The sequence below is a fragment of the Tenrec ecaudatus genome, chromosome 15 (assembly GCF_050624435.1).
Source record: "Tenrec ecaudatus isolate mTenEca1 chromosome 15, mTenEca1.hap1, whole genome shotgun sequence".
NCBI lineage: Eukaryota > Metazoa > Chordata > Mammalia > Afrosoricida > Tenrecidae > Tenrec > Tenrec ecaudatus.
In genome coordinates this window covers 39,230,530-39,251,362 of record NC_134544.1, presented here as the reverse complement: position 1 = coordinate 39,251,362, position 20,833 = coordinate 39,230,530, and the positions used below count along the sequence as shown (strand labels likewise).

The 20,833-nt window shown below is 42.5% G+C and overlaps 1 protein-coding gene across 3 annotated transcripts in view; it reads left to right on the top strand.

Annotated features, from left to right (window-relative positions):
- Positions 1-20,833, top strand: part of KIAA1328 (KIAA1328 ortholog) — a 260,762-nt gene that overhangs the window by 201,370 nt on the left and 38,559 nt on the right. For all 3 annotated transcript variants that reach the window (XM_075532526.1, XM_075532527.1, XM_075532528.1), the window contains one exon: positions 15,612-15,793. In XM_075532526.1, coding sequence (XP_075388641.1) covers positions 15,612-15,793 — 182 coding nt within the window. The remainder of the gene's footprint in view (positions 1-15,611; positions 15,794-20,833) is intronic.

Here is a 20,833-nt window from a genome sequence, read left to right as displayed (position 1 = left end):
CTCAATTTGCACCCAGTCGTTGATAAGTGTAAAAAGAAATGACAAGGATGCTGTGTCTGACCTCTTCCACCAATACAACGGGGAAGGAGAATCTCCTTCATCCGCATCAGCACCCCCCACCCCGCCCCCGGCACCCTGCTTTTCCGCTGGAGTCCACAGGCACTGCCACAGCCACACACACCTCAAAGGCAGTATTCATATCATTAGACCTTGCTGTTTAATAAGGAAGAGGTTACACATGCTCAAGCTCTAATTATTCAGACAGGACAACCTCTTATCAGCTGTTCCCACAGGCAAGCCCCTCTGGCTTTTGGCTTCTTGGACTTTGCACTGCTCATGCCATGTTACAAAGCTCTTTTAGGGTTGCCAGTAAATGCCCAAGGCACACGCCACTTTACCATAAACCTCAGCCCCAAAGCACTCAACTCTAGTGCCATATAGCTCAGCAAACTTAACTCCCCAAACTAAGTGTCTACCTCACTCAACAAGCCAAACTCCTGCCTGAAAGCACTAGTTTTGCCTTGCTCTGTGGGCATTAAAGCCCACTGTTCGTTCTGTGCTTGGTTCTTGGTGCTTTTGCTGCTGCCCAACTGGTACCCAAACCGTCCCCTGTATCAGCTCGATCTGGCAGAAATCTTGGGAATCCAACAGATACATGCCACGCCTGGCTCTTCTTTCTTGCTGCTAGTAAATTCCCCACTTCCTGCTTCTAGGTGGTTCTTTTTTTTTTTTTAATTTTTTTATTTGAACAATTTATTGGGGCTGATACAATTCTTTTCACAGTTCATACATATACATACATCAATTGTATAAAGCACATCTGTACAGTCTTTGCCCTAATCATTTTTTTCTCTTTTCTTCTTTTACATTTTATTAGGGACTCAAACAACTCTTACCACAATCCATACATATACATACATCAATTGTATAAAGCACATCCATACATTCCCTGCCCCAATCATTCTCAAAGCATTTGCTCTCCACTTAAGCCCCTTGCATCAGGTCCTCTTTCCCCCCCCCTCCCTCCCCATTCCCCCCTCCCTCATATGCCCTTGGTAATTTATACATCGTTATTTTGTCATATCTTGCCCTATCCAGGGTCTCCCTTCCCCCCTTCTCTGCTGTCCCTCTCCCAGGGAAGAGGTCACATGTGGATCCTTGTAATCAGTTCCCCCTTTCCAACCCACTCACCCTCCACTCTCCCAGCATCGTCCCTCACACCCTTGGTCCTGAAGGTATCATCCACCCTGGATTCCCTGTACCTCCAACCCTCATATGTACCAGTGTACAGCCTCTGTCCTATCCAGCCCTGCAAGGTAGAATTCTGATCATGGTAGTTGGGGGGAGGAAGCATCCAGGATCTGGGGGAAAGCTGTGTTCTTCATCGATACTACCTCACACCCTAATTAACCCATCTCCTCTCCTAAACCCCTCTATGAGGGGATCTCCATTGGCCAACACTTGGGCCTTGGGTCTCCACTCTGCCCTTCCCCCTTCATTTAATATGATATATATATACATATATACACATACATATATACATATACACATATATACACATACATACACACACTTATATCTTTTTTTTTTTTTGCATGATGCCTTATACCTGGTCCCTTGGGCACCTCATGATCGCACTGGCCGGTGTGCTTCTTCCATGTGGGCTTATTTGCTTCTGAGCTAGATGGCCGCTTGTTCACCTTCAAGCCTTTAAGACCCCAGACACTATCTCTTTTGATAGCCGGGCACCATCAGCTTTCTTCACCACATTTGCTTATGCACCCATTTGTCTTCAGCGATCCTATCATGGAGGTGTGCAGTCAATGATATGATTTTTTGTTCTTTGATGCCTGGTAACTGATCCCTTTGGGACCACTCGATCACACAGGCTGGTGTGTTCTTCCATGTGGACTTTGTTGCTTCTGAGCTAGATGGCCGCTTGTTTATCTTCAAGCCTTTAAGACCCCAGTCACTATCTCTTTTGATAGCCGGGCACCATCAGCTTTCTTCACCACATTTACTTGTTCACCCACTTTGGCTCCAGCCGTTGTGTTGGGAGAGTGAGCATCATAGAGTTCCAATTTAATAAAAGAAGGTATTCATGCATTGAGGGAGTGTTTGAGTAGAGGCCCAAGGTCCTTCTGCCTAGGTGGTTCATTTTATACACAGCCAGGATGACAATCACAATTAACAACCTTGTTCACAATCACTCACAACTGAATCTTATCAGTGCCTTCTCCCACCTTTTTTTCTATGCCAGACCCATCAGGAAAAGGTTGTTCCATGGGAGTAACAGACTGTAGTTAGAAGAGCCACATTAAATAATTGCAGTAAGTGTATGTTTTGATTAAATTAAAATAATATGGATTTCAGAGAACATTATAGACCTAATCATGACTATACTGGTCTCTAACACAAGGAAAGGATTGATAGCATTTAACCAACTCAGAGTTCTGCGTTCTAATCACACAAATGCCCTCTAGCTATAACAGTTTTATTCAGTAGAAATAGATTCAACCTGTCCTATGTGTACCTCTCCATAAAAGACATTGGGACTCAAAGAAGAGTAGGGCATAGTTCTGTTGTTGTGTTTTATTTCAATTATTATAGAAGAATCTTCATACTTTTATTGATGCCTGTTTGTCTTAGTTTGAGAAGCCTAGTGGCTTAGTGGTTACACACTAGGCTAACTGCTAGCCGTGCTGAGGGAGAAAGACCAGGCATTCAACTCCCTTAAAGAGTTACCATTTCGGAAACGCAGGGGGTGGTTTGATCCTGCCCTACAGGATCAGCCTCCACTCAGTGGCAGTGAGTTTTGCTTGATCTTAGTTTATTTTGGACAAACATCATCATCCTCCCATAACAAACTCATTCAAAAACTGAAGCACACATTAGTTGGCTGAAAGAGCCCACCTTCTTGTTGAAGACGTGGATTCTGGAGCCACTGCTGGAAATAAATCAGCTGTCTGGTGACAGGGACAGCACAGTGCTGTTTTTCTCACCATTTCATCATGACTCCCGCCATTTTCTCAGCTCTGACTCTCCCTCCCTTGCTTCCTCCTCTCTGTAGGATAGAAACAAAAATGTAACTGATAGAACTCTAGCTACATTCTGTTGGCAAAGAGCAAATTAAAACCTAGTGACATCTTCAAGTAGGAAGTGGGCCTTTACTCAAAAATGAAGTCCACTCTCTTCTAATTTTATGTCGAGGGTCACATTCTTGTGTGAAGCAAGAATCTCTCCCTGGAGTTCTTTTTAACATAAAGATCCCAAATCCAAATTCAATCAGTGCCTCATTCACACTCTGCTGTTTTCCCACCAGGCTCACTACATCCATTAACTCTTCTCTGACATCCGTAGTGCTCTTTCTGACTCTCATGCCCCTCCTCTGCCTGTCAGTACACTCCAGGACCCTTGTTTAAAACAAACAAAAAACAACCTTCCTATACGAGTTGTCATTGAACCACTGCCTTGTCTTTTTCCTTTTGTCTAAACTTTTTTTAAGAGAACATAATTTGCATTCTCAATGTTCATTTCCTCACCTTCCATTTATCCCTAATCTGCTACATCACTCAATTAAAACCGTGCTACAAAAGCCACCAATATCTCCTCCTCATTCTAATATTCTTTTCAGACCTCATCTTCTCAGCAAGTGACCTAGCTGACCTGCCTGATACTGTTCATCCCATGATACTGCGCCTCGCTCTCCTCTTACCTTGCTTTGCGGGTGATCTCCCTGTGGACTTTGCTCCCCCTTCTCCAAAGTAGTTCAGTGCTTCCTGAGCCTGAGCCTTCTGTTCAACTATTGACAATCCCTTGTCTTCCTCTTCTCAATGGACGTCTTTCTGTAGGAGATTTAATCCACTCCTATGACTTTAGATCATATCTTGCTGATACTTTAACATCTTTATCTCACATCTCAGCTTTTTCCTCCTGAAGCCCAACCTGCCATTGCAGCTGCACGATATATTATCAAGACCAAATGGCTTCCTCACAGCCACGGAGTCAGTGCTGACTCATAGCGACCCCTGTGGGTTTCTGTGACTGTTTACAGGAGTAGAAAGGCCAGTCTCCAGAGGAGCCCACTGTGTAACCACTACACCATCAGGTCCCTCAAATTAAACTCACCCAGCTCCAATCTAGGTCTCTCTATGACCCCACACTCGCTGCACCAAAATGACCAACTTTCTCTAAAATCCTCAGCAATTGTACATACCATCCATCCATTCAGCCAACCTATTGCCAAACACCTACTACGTGCCGGATATTGTACTAAGCCTTTGAAATGTCTTGTTGACAATATGCACAGCAAAACATACACCGGTTTACTTGCTTCTACATACACAGTTCAGTGACACCGATTCTATTCTTCAAATTATGCACCCATTCTCACACACCTCTTCGGAGGAACTCACATTTACATGATGTTTCTGTGCCGGGGCCACTGGGTGGTACAAATGGTTTTCTCTTTGCTGCTAAACAAGAGGATGGTGCTTTAATACTTCTGAGAGATTACAACTATTGAAGCTATCGACTGCAGCTCAGACTGTAGACCCTGAAATACGTAGGAGCCCTAGGAACCAGATTCCACTCCATAGCAGCAGGTTCGTTTGAGATTTCATCTGCTAGAGGTCTTCTTCGAGGAACCCTGAAGGCATAGTGCTTACACGTTGGGCTGCTAACTGCAAGGTCAGCAGCTTGAAACCACCAGCTGCTCCTCCCGAGAAAGCCGGAGCTTTCTACTCCAGTAGCGTTACAGTCTCAGAAATTCACAGGGGAAGTTCTACCCTGCCCTACAGGGTCGCCGTAAGACAGAATTGACTTTGTGGCAGTGAGTTCGTTTTGGTTTTTTGGTTATTTTTTTAAAAAATCTTTTTATTGGGGCTCATAAGGCTCTTATACATCAATTGAGCAAAGCACCCTTATACATTCGTTGCACTCGTCATTCTCATAACTCACCTTCCGCTTGGGTTTCGTTTTGTTTTTTCATAGGCCCTTTTCTATGCATCTTACATGGTTAACTCATTCAGTCTTCACCGCAACTCTGTGAGTTACGGTCTATGCTATTATTACCCTCGGAGAGGTTAAGTAACTTAAAGAATTGCGTCTCTCAGAACTTAGAAATAACCTGTGCGGTATCCAGGTATTCTCTCTGACCTCACGGCTAATAACCTTAAGCACGATGCTGTTCTGACTGCCCTCGAAAGTGGCTGTTGTCCTTTAGGACCAGTGTTTGACCCGACACACCTATGGAATTTGGCATACTCCCATAATTCTCCACTAGGATAACACTTCTTTTGGAGTGCCTGTTGCATAATAACTAATGAGGAATTATTTCTTGTTACTGACTATCCTTACCTCACCCGCTTCATACACCTCAGTGACCTCGTCTCAGTTTTCTGATGCCCTTTCTCGTTTTGGTTGCTCTCTGCTAGTGCTGCTGGCTCCACTAGGGACAGGTTGTTTCCAGGACTGTCTCTTCCTGTTCCCTGTAAAGACTCAGAGGGTGCTCACTTATTCCTTTGTTTACTTTCCGTTTCCAAGCACAGAGCAGATACATAGTAGCCTCTCAGGTAATATCTAATGGTGAATGTGTTAGACCTGTGGACCATTGTAATCCTCAGGATTTTCCTTGATTGATTCTTATCAGTCAATCGCCAGGCCTTTCTTCGGATTTGTCTTACTATGGATGTTTCTCTGAAGTCCGTTAAGCATTGTAGCACTCCGTCACCCTCCACTGACAGCCGTGAGATACATTGGCCAGAAATTAAACCCATGTATCTCACATGGGAGGCAAGACTTCTACCACTGACCCTTAAATATGTGGAAGCCAGGTTTGTGTTGATGATTTTGGAGTGAGGAAATCGAAAGATCTGACAGTATATGAAATCTTCCATGTATTAAATTTTTTTCTCTTTAAGCTCTTGTCTCAGACTATCTTGTGCATTGACAGATCCATCTCTAGGAATATGGAAATTGAATTGAGATGTTGAGAAATTTCTTTTTTGTTGCTCAAGTTCTGAGCAGCATGGCTGTGTGACAGACATCTGGTTTCATATTCAGTGATGGACAAGTATGCACAGAATTGTTAACGTGAAACTAGCATAGCACAAGAAACCATTCTTTCTTTGTAGCAGGTGGAATTGAAGCACTCGCTTTGGGCTGTTATTAGACCTTCTTTAGTTACTTGAGTCATTTAGCACATCTCTGGATCTATAATATTCCACTTACAGACCAAGCAGGCCATTTTTGCTAGATTGATTCATTGACATGAATGGCTAAAGCAAATTAAATCCCATCATCACATCCCTACATTAATTTTAAAATGAATGTAGTTGATGTTAAATGGACATTTGTTTTTATTGTCTCAAAAATTGGACTTTTCCTCCACTAAAGCAGAATAATGCATCGGTGTGATGCTCTAACTTGAACAGTACATAAAGATTAGTAAATAAGGCCCCATTAGAAATACTTATAATGTAAGTAACATGAGTCCCAGTAGCATTTCTAATGTCCATTAATGCTTATTCTGAGGATTAGAGCTCATTTTACTGAGCCATTTAGTCAAACCGTGTGATTATTTAGAAAGTTAATTCATGCATACTGAAATGGAGCTTAAGTAATGCAGAAGGTAGGAGGTAAAACTCTATGGAGACGATAGTCCTTTTTGTTATTTAATGATCAGCCATAATTAACTTGCAAATTTGAAATAATTAGAACAAATTAAAGGTATTTAACTTTGCCTCCCTAAAGAAAAATTCAAATTGCAGCAAATGCAGCTTTAAATTATTCACGTCTCAGAGGTCCAGGCTAGATTTTTTTTTATAATGCCTTTTCTATGATGAGAATACCAATCTGCTTTTTGTCAGAAGGCATCCTATCAAGTAATTGTTCTTTGTGTTTAATAAATGACAGCTATTCTTCTTTGTAAAAGTATTCCAGCCTCCCAAGACTACATCAGCATTTCCTTGGCATTTTAATTCAATAAAACAAAAGGTTAATGTTTTTCTACTTTTTAAGGAATGCAAATACAAGTGGTATTCAATTGGTCCTGAATGACATTTAAAATTTGCCATTCAAACTCAGACAGACTATATCGCGATATGAGATTTGGGCAAAATAGAAAAGTTCAAGGTGCTTTGGATTGCTAGAATTTCAGTGAATTTGAAAAATGGAATATGTTTGTCCTTTCTCCACCCTATAATCAGGGACACTCAAAATTCCCCATTTAGTAGTTTATGATATTATAATGTGGATACATTTCATTTCATTATAACCTTAGCAACTTACGGGTGACTTACATGTGTATAATATTGCAGTTCTGGATGCCCTCGGCTTACCGGACACACACCCTTTGTTTTACTCTCCAGATTTTGATCATGTTACTGTCATGTAACAGTGCCAATGGATGTGAAATAAGAATAACCAAAAACTATTCTTAATAACTCCATGCAGCTGTGTGAATGCTACTGTTCTCTATTGATCACAGCCCCTCAATGAGATTTCTACACATTTTGTCTCGGCTGTGTGAAGTGATCAGAAAGATGGTCTGACAATTAGATGTTTACTTTATAGCACAAAGCACTGTGAATGGTGCAAAATACAGGCCAGTAAATATTTGATCAGTTTATTAACTGGGCTGATATCGTTGGGAAATCATTTATATAGTTACTAATTTTCATATAGCTCAACATATCTAAAAGGTTATTTGGTGAAGTTTGTCTTCTACTATTTTTGAACCAACTTTATTGAAATGTGTCAAATATCTATTCACATTTTAAAATTATTTTTAATTGGGAAAAAAATCCAATTAGTGAATAAAAACTCTTTGTTTATTTTGGATACAAAAGCATCATTAGACATGTACTGTGAATATTTTCTCCAACTGTGTGACTTGACTTTCTTTCCTTAATGGAGTTTATAAAGAACAGGAATTTTTAATATTGATAGAAGTTTACCAAGATATTCTACTGTATTTTCCTCTGGAAGTTTTACAGTATTGGCTTTTAAATTTAAGTCTATGGTCCACTTAGAATTCATTTTGGGTGAGTTATGAATTAAGGATCATGGCTCATTCTATTTCCGTTCAGATACTCAGTTATTTAAGCACCATTTATTGAAACATCTTTTGTTTTTCATTGAATTACCTTATGCTTTTTCAAAAATCAAATGAGTGTGTGCACACACATACACACACACACTCTCTTTCTTAAGGACTTCTATTCCATTAATCTGTATGTCCAGTCTTCTATGAATGCCATTAAATCTGAATTACTTCATTTTAGTCTAAATCTTCTAGCTTTGTTTTCCTTATTAAAAACTATTGCAGCTACTCTACATTCTTTATATTTTATATTCATTTTATCAATTTCTATTAAAGAAATGGAATTCTTATTGAATCAATTTAGAGAAAATTAATTTCTTTTAAATGTGGGGTGCTTCAATCCATGAACATGGTATATCCCTGCACAAGAGAATGAAACAGTGCTGGGTCTTATACCGTCCTGTTATGTTTGAGCTCATTGTTACAGTCATTGTATCAATCCATCTTGTCCGGAGTCCGCATCTCTTTTCCTGACCCCTCCTTTACTGGTCTCTCCTAGTAATATGTCCAAAGTATGTGAGCCATCCTCACTTCTAAGGAGCATTCTGGCTCTAAATTCTTCTAAGACAGATTAGTTTGTTCATCTGTTGAGCTATCTCACTGCCATTGTTTCTGAATCCAGGGTCGGCGTGGAACTGCCCTGTGAGTTTCTGAGACTGTAACTCTTTATGGGAGTAAAAAGCCTTGTGTTTCTCCCACGGAGCAGCTGGTGTCTTTCAAGTGCTGACCGTGAAGTTAGCGGCATAAAACATAACCACCATATCACCAGAGCTCCTTGACCAGCCCATAATTGCAGTACATCAGTTCTTCCCCAGTCTTCCTCATTTATTGTCTAGCTTTTGACGTGGCACAACGGAGCCTTCAGCAGGCATACCTTTGTCTTCAAAGTGACATTTTCACTTGAACATTTTAAAAGAGGTGTTGAGCAGCAGATTTGCCCAAAGCAAACCTTCATTTGGCCCCTTACTCCTTCCATGAGCTCTGATTGTGGGTACAAGTAGAATGAAATCCTCGACAATTTTCATCTTTTCTCCGTTTATCATGATGTTGTTTATTGACCCAGTTGTTAGGACCTTTTTCTTTACGTTAACTTGTAATCCATAGTAAAGATTGTAGCCTTTGATTTTCATCAGCAAATAGCTCTACTGCTCCTGATTATCATCTGCTCTCACAAGTTGCTAGTGAACCTTCCTCCAGTCCTGATGCCATGTTCTTCTTTGTATAGTTCAACGTCTCAGATGATTTACTGTGCATGTAGATTAAGTATGGTGAAAAGACACAACCCTGACACAACTTTACCTGATGCAAGCAATATCCCCTTGCTTTGTTCAAGCGACTCTCTCTTGATCTAAGCACAGGACCTGCATGAACACACTGAAGCCTTCTGGGATTCCCAGTCTTCCCAAGGTTATCTGTCCACAGTTTATTATGGTCCACATTGCTTGATGAATGCCTCTGTGGCGTCAAGAAGACACACGCAAACGTCCTCTGGCATTCTCTGCTTTGAGACAAGACCATCTGATGTCAGCAATGTTGTCCCCGTTCCAAATTCTCCTCTGCACCTCACTTGAATATTTGGCACTTCCTTGTAGTTCTACTGCCACAACCATTTTTAAATTCTCTCCAGCAAACTGTTACTTCCCTACACTGTCGATGACCGTGTTCAATAATGTCCTTACTCCGTTCCTTGGACGGGATACAGACAGGATGTCTTCCATATGCAGCGCGTATTCACTTGGCCAGAAACCTTTTAGATTTCCTAGGAGACACTAGCAAGTGTTTTCAGTACTGTATCCGTTTATTGAAACTTTTCAACTGGTATTCCATTAATTCTGGGAGCTTTTCACTGTTTTTAATAAGTCACTGGTCTTGCAAAATTCGATGTAGCATCCTTTCTGTCACCAAGGCCATATTTCCCAGCTACTTTTCCTTCGTCTTTGTTTCCAATTTACACATTCCAGTCACTACCTAATTATCAATACATCTTGATTGCATGTTTGGTCAGATTTAGACCAAGGAAGTTGGTAGCATTCCTCAATTTTGTCGTTGGCTATTGTGGCTGGTTCGTAAATTTGATTCATCGTTGTATTGACTGGTCTTCCTTTTGCATATAGATAGTACTCTATCACTGACAGCAGTATACATAAAGAGAGATCACAAAATCTTCTCTTTGATAATGAATACTACACCATTTCTCTTCAATCTGTCATTCTTAGCATAATCAATCATATAATTTTCTGATTCAAAGCATCCAATACCAGTTCATTTCAACTCACAAATGCCTAGGATATTGATCTTAATGCCTTCTATTTCATTTTAGACAATTTGCAATTCCTAGATTCCTATTTCACGCATTCCCTATTTCTGTCACTAATGTATGTTTGCACCTGTTTCTACTCATTTCATGCCTTGCCACATTATCACTGGAAAGTCTCAGAAGCTTTGCTCCACCCACATCAATACAGTGGAATCAACTTTGAAGAGGCAACTCTTTCCAGTCATGTCACTGCAGAGATGTGTTGACTCAAGCAACTTAGTGCAGTGTGTGTGTCAGGAGAGGCAGGGTAGTTGCAAGCAATATGGATAGAAGATTGTTTTCATACTACTGAACTTAATCAGATAGGCTAGATAAACAATATGGAGATGAAAACAACAGGACCGACAGTTCTTGGGGGACATGGGCGAGGGGGAGGTGGGGGAAAGGCAGTGGTGTTAACAAACCCAGGGACAAGGGAACAAGTGATCCAAATTGGTGGTGAGGAGGGTGTGAGATGCCTGGTAGGGCATGATCAAGGGTAATGTAACCAAGAAGAATCACTGAAACCCAAATGAAGACTGAGCATGATAGTGGGACAAGAGGAAAGTCAAAGGAAATAGAGGAAAGAGCTAGGAGGCATCTAAATAAAGGCATGGACATATGTAAATATATTTATGAGGATGGTGAAGTAGATCTATGTGCCTATATTTATAGGTTTAGTATTAAGGTAGCAGATGGACATTTGGCCTCCACTCAAGTACTCCCTAAATGCAAGAATACTTGGTTCTCTTAAATTGACATTCTATGATGCTCACCTTCCCAACACAATTGCTGAAGACAAAGCGGGTGACTAAGCAAATGTGGTGAAGAAAGCCTATGGTGTCCGGCTATCAAAAGATATAGCATCTGGGGTCTTAAAGGCTTGAAGGTAAACAAGCAGCCATCTAGCTCAGAAGCAACAAAGCCCACATGGAAGAAGCACACCAGCCTGTGTGATCACGAGATTTTGAAGGCTTCAGATATCAGGCATCATCAGAGCAAAAAATCATATCATTGTGAAGGAGGTGGCTAGTGCAGAGTGGAAATCCAAAGCACTTTTGTAGGCCACTAGACATCCCCTTACGGAAGGATCATGGGGAGGAGACAAACCAGTCAGGGTGTGATGTAGCAACAATGAAATATACAACTTTCCTCTAGTTCCTAAATGTCCACCACCACCCCCCTCCCCACTATCATGATCCCAATTCGACCTTACAAATCTGGCTAGACCAGAGGATGTCCACTGGTACAGGTAGGAACTGGAAACACAGGGAATCCAGGACAGATGATCCCTTCAGGACCAGTGGTGAGAGTGGCAATACTTCAAGGGTGGAAGGGAGGGTGGGGTAGAAAGGGGGAACTGATTATAAGGATCTACATATAACCTCCTCCCTGGGGGACGGACAACAGAAAAGTGGGTGAAGGGAGATGTCAGACAGTACAAGATGTGACAAAATAATAATTTATAAATTATCAAGCATTCATGTGGGAGAGGGGAATGGGGAGGGAGGGAAAAGTATGAGGAGCTGATGCCAGGGGCTTAGGTGGAGAGCAAATGTTTTGAGAATGATGAGGGCAATGAATGTACAAATGTGCTTTACACAATTGATGTATGCATGGATTGTGATAAGAGTTGTATGCATCCCTAATAAAATGATTTTAAAAAAAAAAGAAAAGTGTGGGCTTTTAAAGAAAGATTTTTTTCACTTTGGGGGAAATATGTGGAAATGTAAAAAACCTACAATGAATGCTGTAGTCTGAGTTTAGAATTGGCGATATCGGTGTCAACTCATGGTTTTCAGTATAGATAGGTTAGTTAGGCAGGCAGACAGAGATAGATCCATATATACCAGTAATTCTCAACCTTCCTAATGCCATGACCTTTTAATGTCCCCAACCATAAAATTATTTTCGTGGCTACTTCATAAGTGTAATTTTGCTACTGTTATGAATCGTAATGTAAATATATAATATGTAGGATGTATTTCATTGTTACAAATTGAACATAATTAAACAATTAAAGCATAGTGAATAACCACTAAACAATATGTAATTATTTATTGTGAAATATTTCTGTGTTTTCTTTTTTTATTTTTTTTAACATTTTATTAGGGGCTCATACAACTCTTATCACAATCCATACATATACATACATCAATTTTATAAAGCACATCCATACGTTCCTTGCCCTAATCATTTTCAAAGCATTTGCTCTCCACTTAAGCCCTTCACATCAGGTCCTCTTTTTTTCCCCCTCCCTCCCCGCTCCCCCCTCCCTCATGAGCCCTTGATAATTTATAGATTGTTATTTTTATCATATCTTGTCCTATCTGGAGTCTCCCTTTCCCCCCTTCTCTGCCGTCCCTCTCCCAGGGAGGAGGTCACATGTGGATCCTTGTAATCAGTTCCCCCATTCCAACCCACTCACCCTCCACTCTCCCAGCATCGCCCTTTCTGTGTTTTCTGATGGGCTTAGGCAACCCCTGTGAAAGGGTCATTCGACCCACAGGCTGAGAATTGCTGATCTAAGGCCTTATTAGCATAGTGGTTACAAATTGGGCTGCTAACTGCAAGGTCAGCAGTTCAAAATCACCAAGTGCTCAGAGGGAGAAAGAGCTTTCTACTCCTATAAAGAATTACTTTTCAGAAACCCGCAAGGGAGGTTCTGCCCTGCCCTACAGGGTTGCTACGAGTTGGCATCGGCTCAATGGCAGTGGGCTTGTGCTTTGAGGCCCTTTAAATGAGGGGATGAGTGATAGAGAAAGGATAACAATCGCCCAGGCCCTGCCCAGGCCTAGTCATTGGAGTTCTGCAAGTGAGTAAGACGCCATCCATTTAAAAGAAAACTGGTATTGAGGCATTTGGTTTCACTATTTTGTCTCTCTCAACTCTCACCCCACCCCTAAAATCAAGTCAGTCAAGTAAAATATAAATAAAAGTTTCATAGTAATTGATCCAATTCTTCCTAAGTACCTCAAACTACACTTAATTTTCCCAACCTTGTTTTCTGCAATGCTTGTTGCTTGTGTTGTTGTTTTTGGTCTTATCAAGTCGGTTTTCAGCTCACTGTAAATTTAAGTGACTTGGTAGCGCTTCCCCATAGGGTCTTTTAGGCTGTAATCTTGGCAGAAGTAGGCCCCAGGTCTCTCCCAAGGGACCTGTTGGCTAGGTTTGATTTTCCAACCTATCTTATGGCAGCCATGCACTGAATCATTTTACGAGCGAGTCATTTTTGACTCCTCTCCCTCATTTTACACAGCCAAACTCTCAGCAGACACTGCACATTTGAAATGCTAAATAATTTTGTAATGGTCCATTCCTTTCCATTCTACAACTGCTGCCCTAGTTCAGACTTTCATCGTGTGTTTTTCACCAGAGCTGCAGCCTTCCAACTTACCCACCTACGTTTTTAGCCCCAGATAACAAAACAAAAGCATCTTTGTTGCAATAAATTAATCCAGTGACATCCACAAATCAGTTGGTTAGTGCGGTAAGATCCTCCAGCACAGGCTCCACTCGGCTGCTCTGGAGAGCTCCACCTCTGTCACTATCAGCTCTGATCTTCTCTCTTGATGGTGACTTTTGTCACCTCCTTGGCTTTCTGTTCCCGGGATTGTCTGTCTCCAATCACGGCCATGGCTGTCTCCAGGTTGGAACTCTGGATCTCCTTCTCCTCCGTACAGTGCGCTGCACCGCTATCATGCTTCCGAGGCTTTTCGGGGGGCCCTCTGGACCACTAGTGTCAGTTTCCCACTGCAGTCCCACATCCCCCTCTGTAGCCATAGCGATCCCAGCGCACAGCCGCTCTCTCATCCATCTACTTACAGTTCGTTCTCTAAATGGATCCAGACTTTTTTTCAAAGTTCACCCTGGACCATGTCCTCTTTTTTCTTAGAGCCTGTCCATGACTTTAGTATGTGGCATTATGACCATATAAGGTGGTATTATGACCATATAGCTCCTAATTTCTATTTCTTCTGCTTTTAAATAATCATTTTATTGGGAGCTCATACAGCTCTTACCACAATCCATCCATACATACATCCACTGCGTCAAGCGCATTTGCACTCTTTTCATAGGCTGTGCAACTTTTAGTTTGTATTGATCAATTTTGATAGGAGCAACTATTACTACTCATTCCGGCCAAACTAACCAGGAACTCAGGGGCTTTGATGAGTTGTGTGATGGGAATCCTGCTCACGGAATTGAGTAATGCTCTATTCGCTTCTTCTTGTTTAGAGTTTGATCCTCCTTCTTTTACACTAACAAATCAAAGCAAACCCAGTCCCATTGAGGGCTTCCCCTCAGTGTGGCCCTACAGGATAGCGCAGCACTGGCCGGGGGCCTCCAGAGCCAGCCTTCTCCGCAGAAGCAGACAGCCTCATTTTGGTCCCACACAGTCTCAGACATATTCATGTTTAGAATCTTCTTTTAGAGTAGTTCCATCTACCAGTTCCCAGTCTTGCTTCTTAACTTCAGTTTGCACTTTGCTTTGGGTCCTGGGGAAAGCCAAAGTGCCATGAGTCTGTGAAGAACTGAACTGGGAAACAAGAGCCTGGTGTCATCATGAGGGCTACAGACAAGACTATTTCTTCTTGAAATGATGATGAGATGTAGAGGAATTTTGTTAGGGAGAGGGTAAAACATGTGGACAAGTGTTCGATTCCATCCTTACCTTGTTGACATTTTAAAGAAATTATGTGAGGACAGAGTTCACTTCCACCATATGCACGATTGCACGATCCCTTATATACATCAGGTATACAATAAATACTGTCATGACTGAAAATGAGAACCAGAAATGGATCTTAAGGTAAATTTGTGGCATTTTAGTCCCCAGTGCTCATTTTTGTTTGGTGCCTGGAACACGTTTGAGAGCTCTACGTGTTGTTTTAGCTTCTTTTTGGTACTTATGTTCTGGTTCTTCCTTTGACTTGGTGACTTCATTAGCAATTTCATAGATCTGAGTCTCATCTCCCCACTCCAACTGTAAGCTTATGAAGATCAACACCCTCTCTTCTCTCCATCTACTGTGACAGGACACACAGTAGACCATCAGGATATTGTTTAAATCATACCTTAATAAGCAAGAAGAACAAGAAGACTAGAACTCTTACTAGAGTGGATTGCATTTCGATCCATGCTGAATGTAAGCTCTTGTGTGTGATCTGTATCTCCTCGCATGCTCTCATTCACGTTTGTCCTTTTCAGTTTGTTGAAGTCAACGCAGGATGGCTGGCTGCTTGGGACATCACCATCCATCAAAATGTTCCAAGAGTCCACTAGCAGTGGAGAGCCCAGGAGAGGGAAGAAAACGGTTGGGTTTCAGCCAGAGACGGGTGATGAGGGCCTGTGGACTTGTCCAAAGAAGGACACATGCAGACCCCAAAGAGGTAAGCTGGGGGAGGAAAATGAGATGTTCTCGGGGCAGGTCACTGTGGGTAGCCACGGCTCCATGGGCTCCAGATGATTTCCCACAACCCTCCTCATGGACTACATTGTTGACACACTGGCACGTGCCTGCAAGGCCACAGATAAAGCCTCTCCTGGGTCAGTAGATTGCATGTGTTTCTCTGAGAATACTGATATGAAACAATCCCATTTGCCCTTCTTTCTGTAATCAGTGAACCGTTAGAATTATTTAGCCATGTGTATGGTCCTAGACACAAAATAATAGCAGTCAGAAAGGGCAAAACATTGAACATAAACTCCTCCTAGGAAAGTAAACCCAAGCATCTACACTCCATCCTTAATTAACATGAAATATGGGGGACGATTGAGCAAACCCACGTGTGGCTCCACATGGTGCCTACAGCACCACCTCACGAGCCTTAGCTATTCCCTGGTAGTCTTCTAAACGTCAGCAACGCTTCCTATGTTGTAGCCAGCTGCTTTGAAAGAAGTCAATTATAGATAACGTGTGACATGTTGAGCGAAGCAGTCAGCTCTCATTGTGTCTCCCAGTTGTTCCAGAGTGGCTGTTGGCTTAATCTAGTCCAGCAACCCTCTGAGCAGCGCTGGGAAAAAGAGCTATCCAGGACACCGCAGAGCGAAGCTGGTCCCCAGGCCTCTTCTGCCAGCACCTCTTTTCCCCCATCCATACCATTTTCTTTTTTGCCTTCTTTTCCCACATCATCCCACCGCTGATGTGGAAGCAACCTACGTTTTAGAGCCGTTCTAGGCTAGTCATTCTGACACGTAATAGTTGAGAAGAGGGCAGTGTGCTGTGAGACCTCGCAGGTCCTGTCTCTCCCTTTCTTAGTCACCTGCTGCCACCTCTGTCATGGTTTTTGTTTGTTTGTTTTTGCTATTAATTCTGATGGGTGTTGAAATGGTCGATCCTCTTCTGGATAATTGTGGTAGTTGCAAACTCTGGTGTCAATTTGAAAGGATGACAAGTGAAGGGGTGGAGTCTGGCCTGTCAATCAAGATATAACCAATGAGGCCTCTGTGTGGGCATGGCTTTCTCCTGAGAATTCTGCGAAATCCAGGATTTCCTCCTTGGAGGAAGAAGACACACTTCTCTCTAGGCTCACTCCCTGCAAGATATCCCTAAGGAGAAGTCACGTGGACCTACCCTGATGCAGCCAGAACCCTGGACCTGGGGAAGCCACGTGGAAACCCCTGCCCGCTCTGAGATGCTTCCAGTGCCACTGGATTGAAAGACTTTCTACCCACAGGCCTGTGATCATCCTGCATTTGGCATCATGGCATGTGTTCTGTGAGTCTGAAGAAGACTTTATAGATTGGGATCGGACATATGGGCTGATATTGGACTTATGGGCTTGGGCTGGACTGGGTTGGGATACTTTCTTACTGTGCAATTACCCTTTATATAAAACTCTTTCTTATACTCATTTGAGTTTCTATGGATTTGTTTCTCTTGTCTACCTGGACTAACACAATAATAGAGAGATGGCTAATTAGTCTGAGCTTCCGAAAGGAGTGGATCAACAATGTGAAACAAAAGCGCAAGTACATATAGTTGGACGGAAGGCAGAAGGTCTACAGACCTCCATTGCTTTAGGCCAACCTAGGAGCTTCTTTTCAGACTCACAATCTTCAAGTCGATGCTGACTCATAGGGCCCCTACAGGACAGGGTAGAACTGCCCATGGGTGTCCGAGGCTGTAACTCTTCATGGACATAGACAGCCTCTTCTTTCTCCTCAGCAGTGGCTGGTGGTTTTGAATTGCTGACCTTTCGGTTAGCAGCCCAAAACAGAATGCCAACACCATTGGGGTTCTTTTGTTTAGACTAGGCCACCACAAATAGAAATGAAATTGATGAGACATACTGTATGGGATCGGTCATCTTCCCTTTGTTTGTTAGTAGCCCTGCAGAGATAGACAACTCTGACTTCCGCTCCCTCGATCCTTAGTCATTGTGCTGTGGTTCCAACGCAAAGCATAATTTTAACGTAGTCTTCTGCTACCTTGTCAACAGATTTGTGTTATGCGTCAACTCAAAATAAAATGGGAAAGGGGGGGGGAGATAGGGCGTAATAGCAAAAGGACAAATAACTTGTGTTATTGGTTAAGACCACCACAACATTAGAAAGCAGCGATTGAAAAGGCGTTTTGGGAAAGGTGTCATCAGGCCAGCCCCTGCTAGAGTGGAGGTTAATCTCTCCTGACCCAGCTACAGGAGCTGGGAGCCTAGAAGGGCTGTGTCCCCCAAAAATCAATTTCTAATTTGAAACAAAATCATTTTTGACTAACAGGGGTTCAGAACCCATTACTTTTTGCTGTGTAGTCTGCTGACATTTCAGCACTTTCTGTTGTGCACAATGCATCCTAATCGTCATTTTATAATGTTGCTCTACCAATCAATTTACCCAGAGAAAGCTGTTACAGTTCTGCCAAGTTTCCAGAAACAGTTTTCACTCGTGATTTTATTTTTCCCTGAGCCCTGACTGCCCCCCCCCGCCACTTTTTTTTTTTAACAAAGGTTGGTGGTTGTCATGTTCCAAGAAAATGAAATGTTTTTGTTGTTTTAAGAGAATTGTTGTTTTAAGGTAGTCCCCGGAAGGCTTAGCTTTCTTGTCTGCCCATGAGAAAAGCTGTCTTGCATTCCTCTCTTCCGTTTTAGTTAAGAACCATGAACAACCTTATGGTCTACCTGATACTGGAAGGAGCTGAGGCTGCCCCTTTGGACCAATCTGTCCCGATAGTACTGGTGTGCGTGAAATACAGGACAGGGCAAAGGGACTGCGTTGGCATTTACTATAGCACCCATCCAAATGTGAGAAATAAACTTTTCAAGGTGTGCTGCGTTGGCTTGGCCGCCCTGCTTATCATAAAGGCAATGACCTAGGACGAATTGCTTAAGTTACACTGCTTGCTTTACTGCTTCCTTAATTGCCTTACCCCTTTAATGTGTCTGATTGGTGTTTGGATATACGTTTCTTCTCTGTTGACCCTTTGTTTCCTTTGTTGTTGTCCTTCAGTCGTGAGTACTGTATAGGCCATTTCCTGCAGGGCCATTAGTCTTTATTATCCATCTCTCTCCCCTTTCCCCGCTCCCATCCTCCTCCTCGCCATCCTGTTCACTCTACTGAAGGTAAGCACATAAAAAATTAAAACAACAGCAGCAACAACCAACCCTCCTGGTGCTGCGTGTCTCAAGAGACACTGTGCAAGCAAAGTATGCACAGTATTTTCAGAATGAGGAGGAGGCTTCCAAAAGTTTGTGGACAAATGTAAGGAAAAGATATGGAATTTTCCCACAAACTTTTTGAAGCCCTCTTGTACACTTTAAGAAATGAGGAGTGTTATATTTTTCTTGTTCTTACTGAGCTGTGTGGCACTGTGAAGACATTACCTGGAAAGGCTCCACTTGGGTCAAGACCTTTCTAAGGAAAGGTGTACATCTGGACAGACTTTGTCTGCATCTCCTCCCTAAGGACCAGCACTCTTAGCATTCTCTCCTGGCTCACCTAGCACGGTCCCTTCCTAAGCAATCTCTGATTCTTTTTCCTAAGATCCCTCCGAGGTGGGGTCCCCCACCCTTATGTTCAATGGCTTAGCAAAGGCCACAGAACACTAAAATGTTAGACCCTAGGGCTCAGCGCCGCGCTGTCCATTCCTAGGTCAGGGTGCAAAACCTTTCCAAAACACCTTATTACATGAAACCCTCCAGTTTGTTCTGCTTCCATGTACTCTAAAACTTGGAGGCACACTAAATTTCATGTCGAGGACCTAGAGTGCTTTGGATATACCTTATATTGTCCATGAACTTCACTTTGTCCCTCTTTTTTTTTTTTATTGAGGGGAGGAGGTGTGTTTTGTTTATAAACCTTTACTATGAATCGGTTGAAGAGTTTACAGCATGGATCATCAGTTTTACATTCAGCAATTCATATGTATGAGGGGGTACCACACACATACCAAAAAAAACCCCAGAAAACAGCTCTGCTGGTTGGAGTTTTCATAGAACAGTTTTTTTCCCCGCTAGGTGAGTATCAAGCAACTCCTTCTGAGTTAGTGCACCCAGTGGCATCACCTGGGAAGGTTCTCTCTTGTCACAGTGAAACTTTTCATAAAAGCAGTTTAACTGGAACCTAGGTTTTTGGTATGTGATGGCCAATTTAAGAGAACATCATGCAGCTGTGAAATTGTCAACAAAGTTAATGGAAGAGGCCATCGTCACTGCACCCCCCAAAAGATCAAAGATCAAGATGATGCTCATTTGTTTTTTAGATGTGAGGGGGATAGTGCATTCAGAGTTCATTCCATGAGGTCAGACTGTTAATGAAGCTTTCTATTTAGAGGTTCTGAAAAGATCGCATGACTGTGTGCAACCTAAAGGGCCTGAGTTGTGGCCAATGGGGACTGGTTTTGCCACCACGGCAATGCTCCTGCTTACAGAGCCATCTCAGTGTGTCAATTTTTGGCAAAAAACAGCATACTTTTCTTTCCCCACGCACGTTACACACCTGACCTCGCTCCATCCGACTTCTTGTTTCTGCGAATGCAGAGGGACATGAAAAGACAGCGATTTGAAGACATATAAAAGCTGAAGAAAAAACAAGGAAGGTGCTGTCATCCAAACAGATGAGTTTGAAAATGTTTTCAAGAATGGAATCTCAGATGTGACAAATGTATTAAGTGTAGTGGAGAGTACTTTGAAGGTAATGCGGTGGTTAAATAGTCTGTTGTCAATTTGAGATTTAAGAGGGAAGGGGTGGAGTTCAGCCCATCAATCAGGTCTCAGCTTGATGACCTCATTTGGAGGTGCTAAGGAGATAAATAGCTCGCTGGAGGCGAGACACACACACTCCCTGACAACAAGCCTGATAGAGTTTCACTGATGCAGCCAGAGCCCTGGGTGCTGGAGGGGCCACGTAGAGACCCCTGCCCATGCTGAGATGCTTCTTCTGTTGCCACTGGGTCCACAAGACTTTCTACCTACTGTCCTGTGATATTCCTGCAT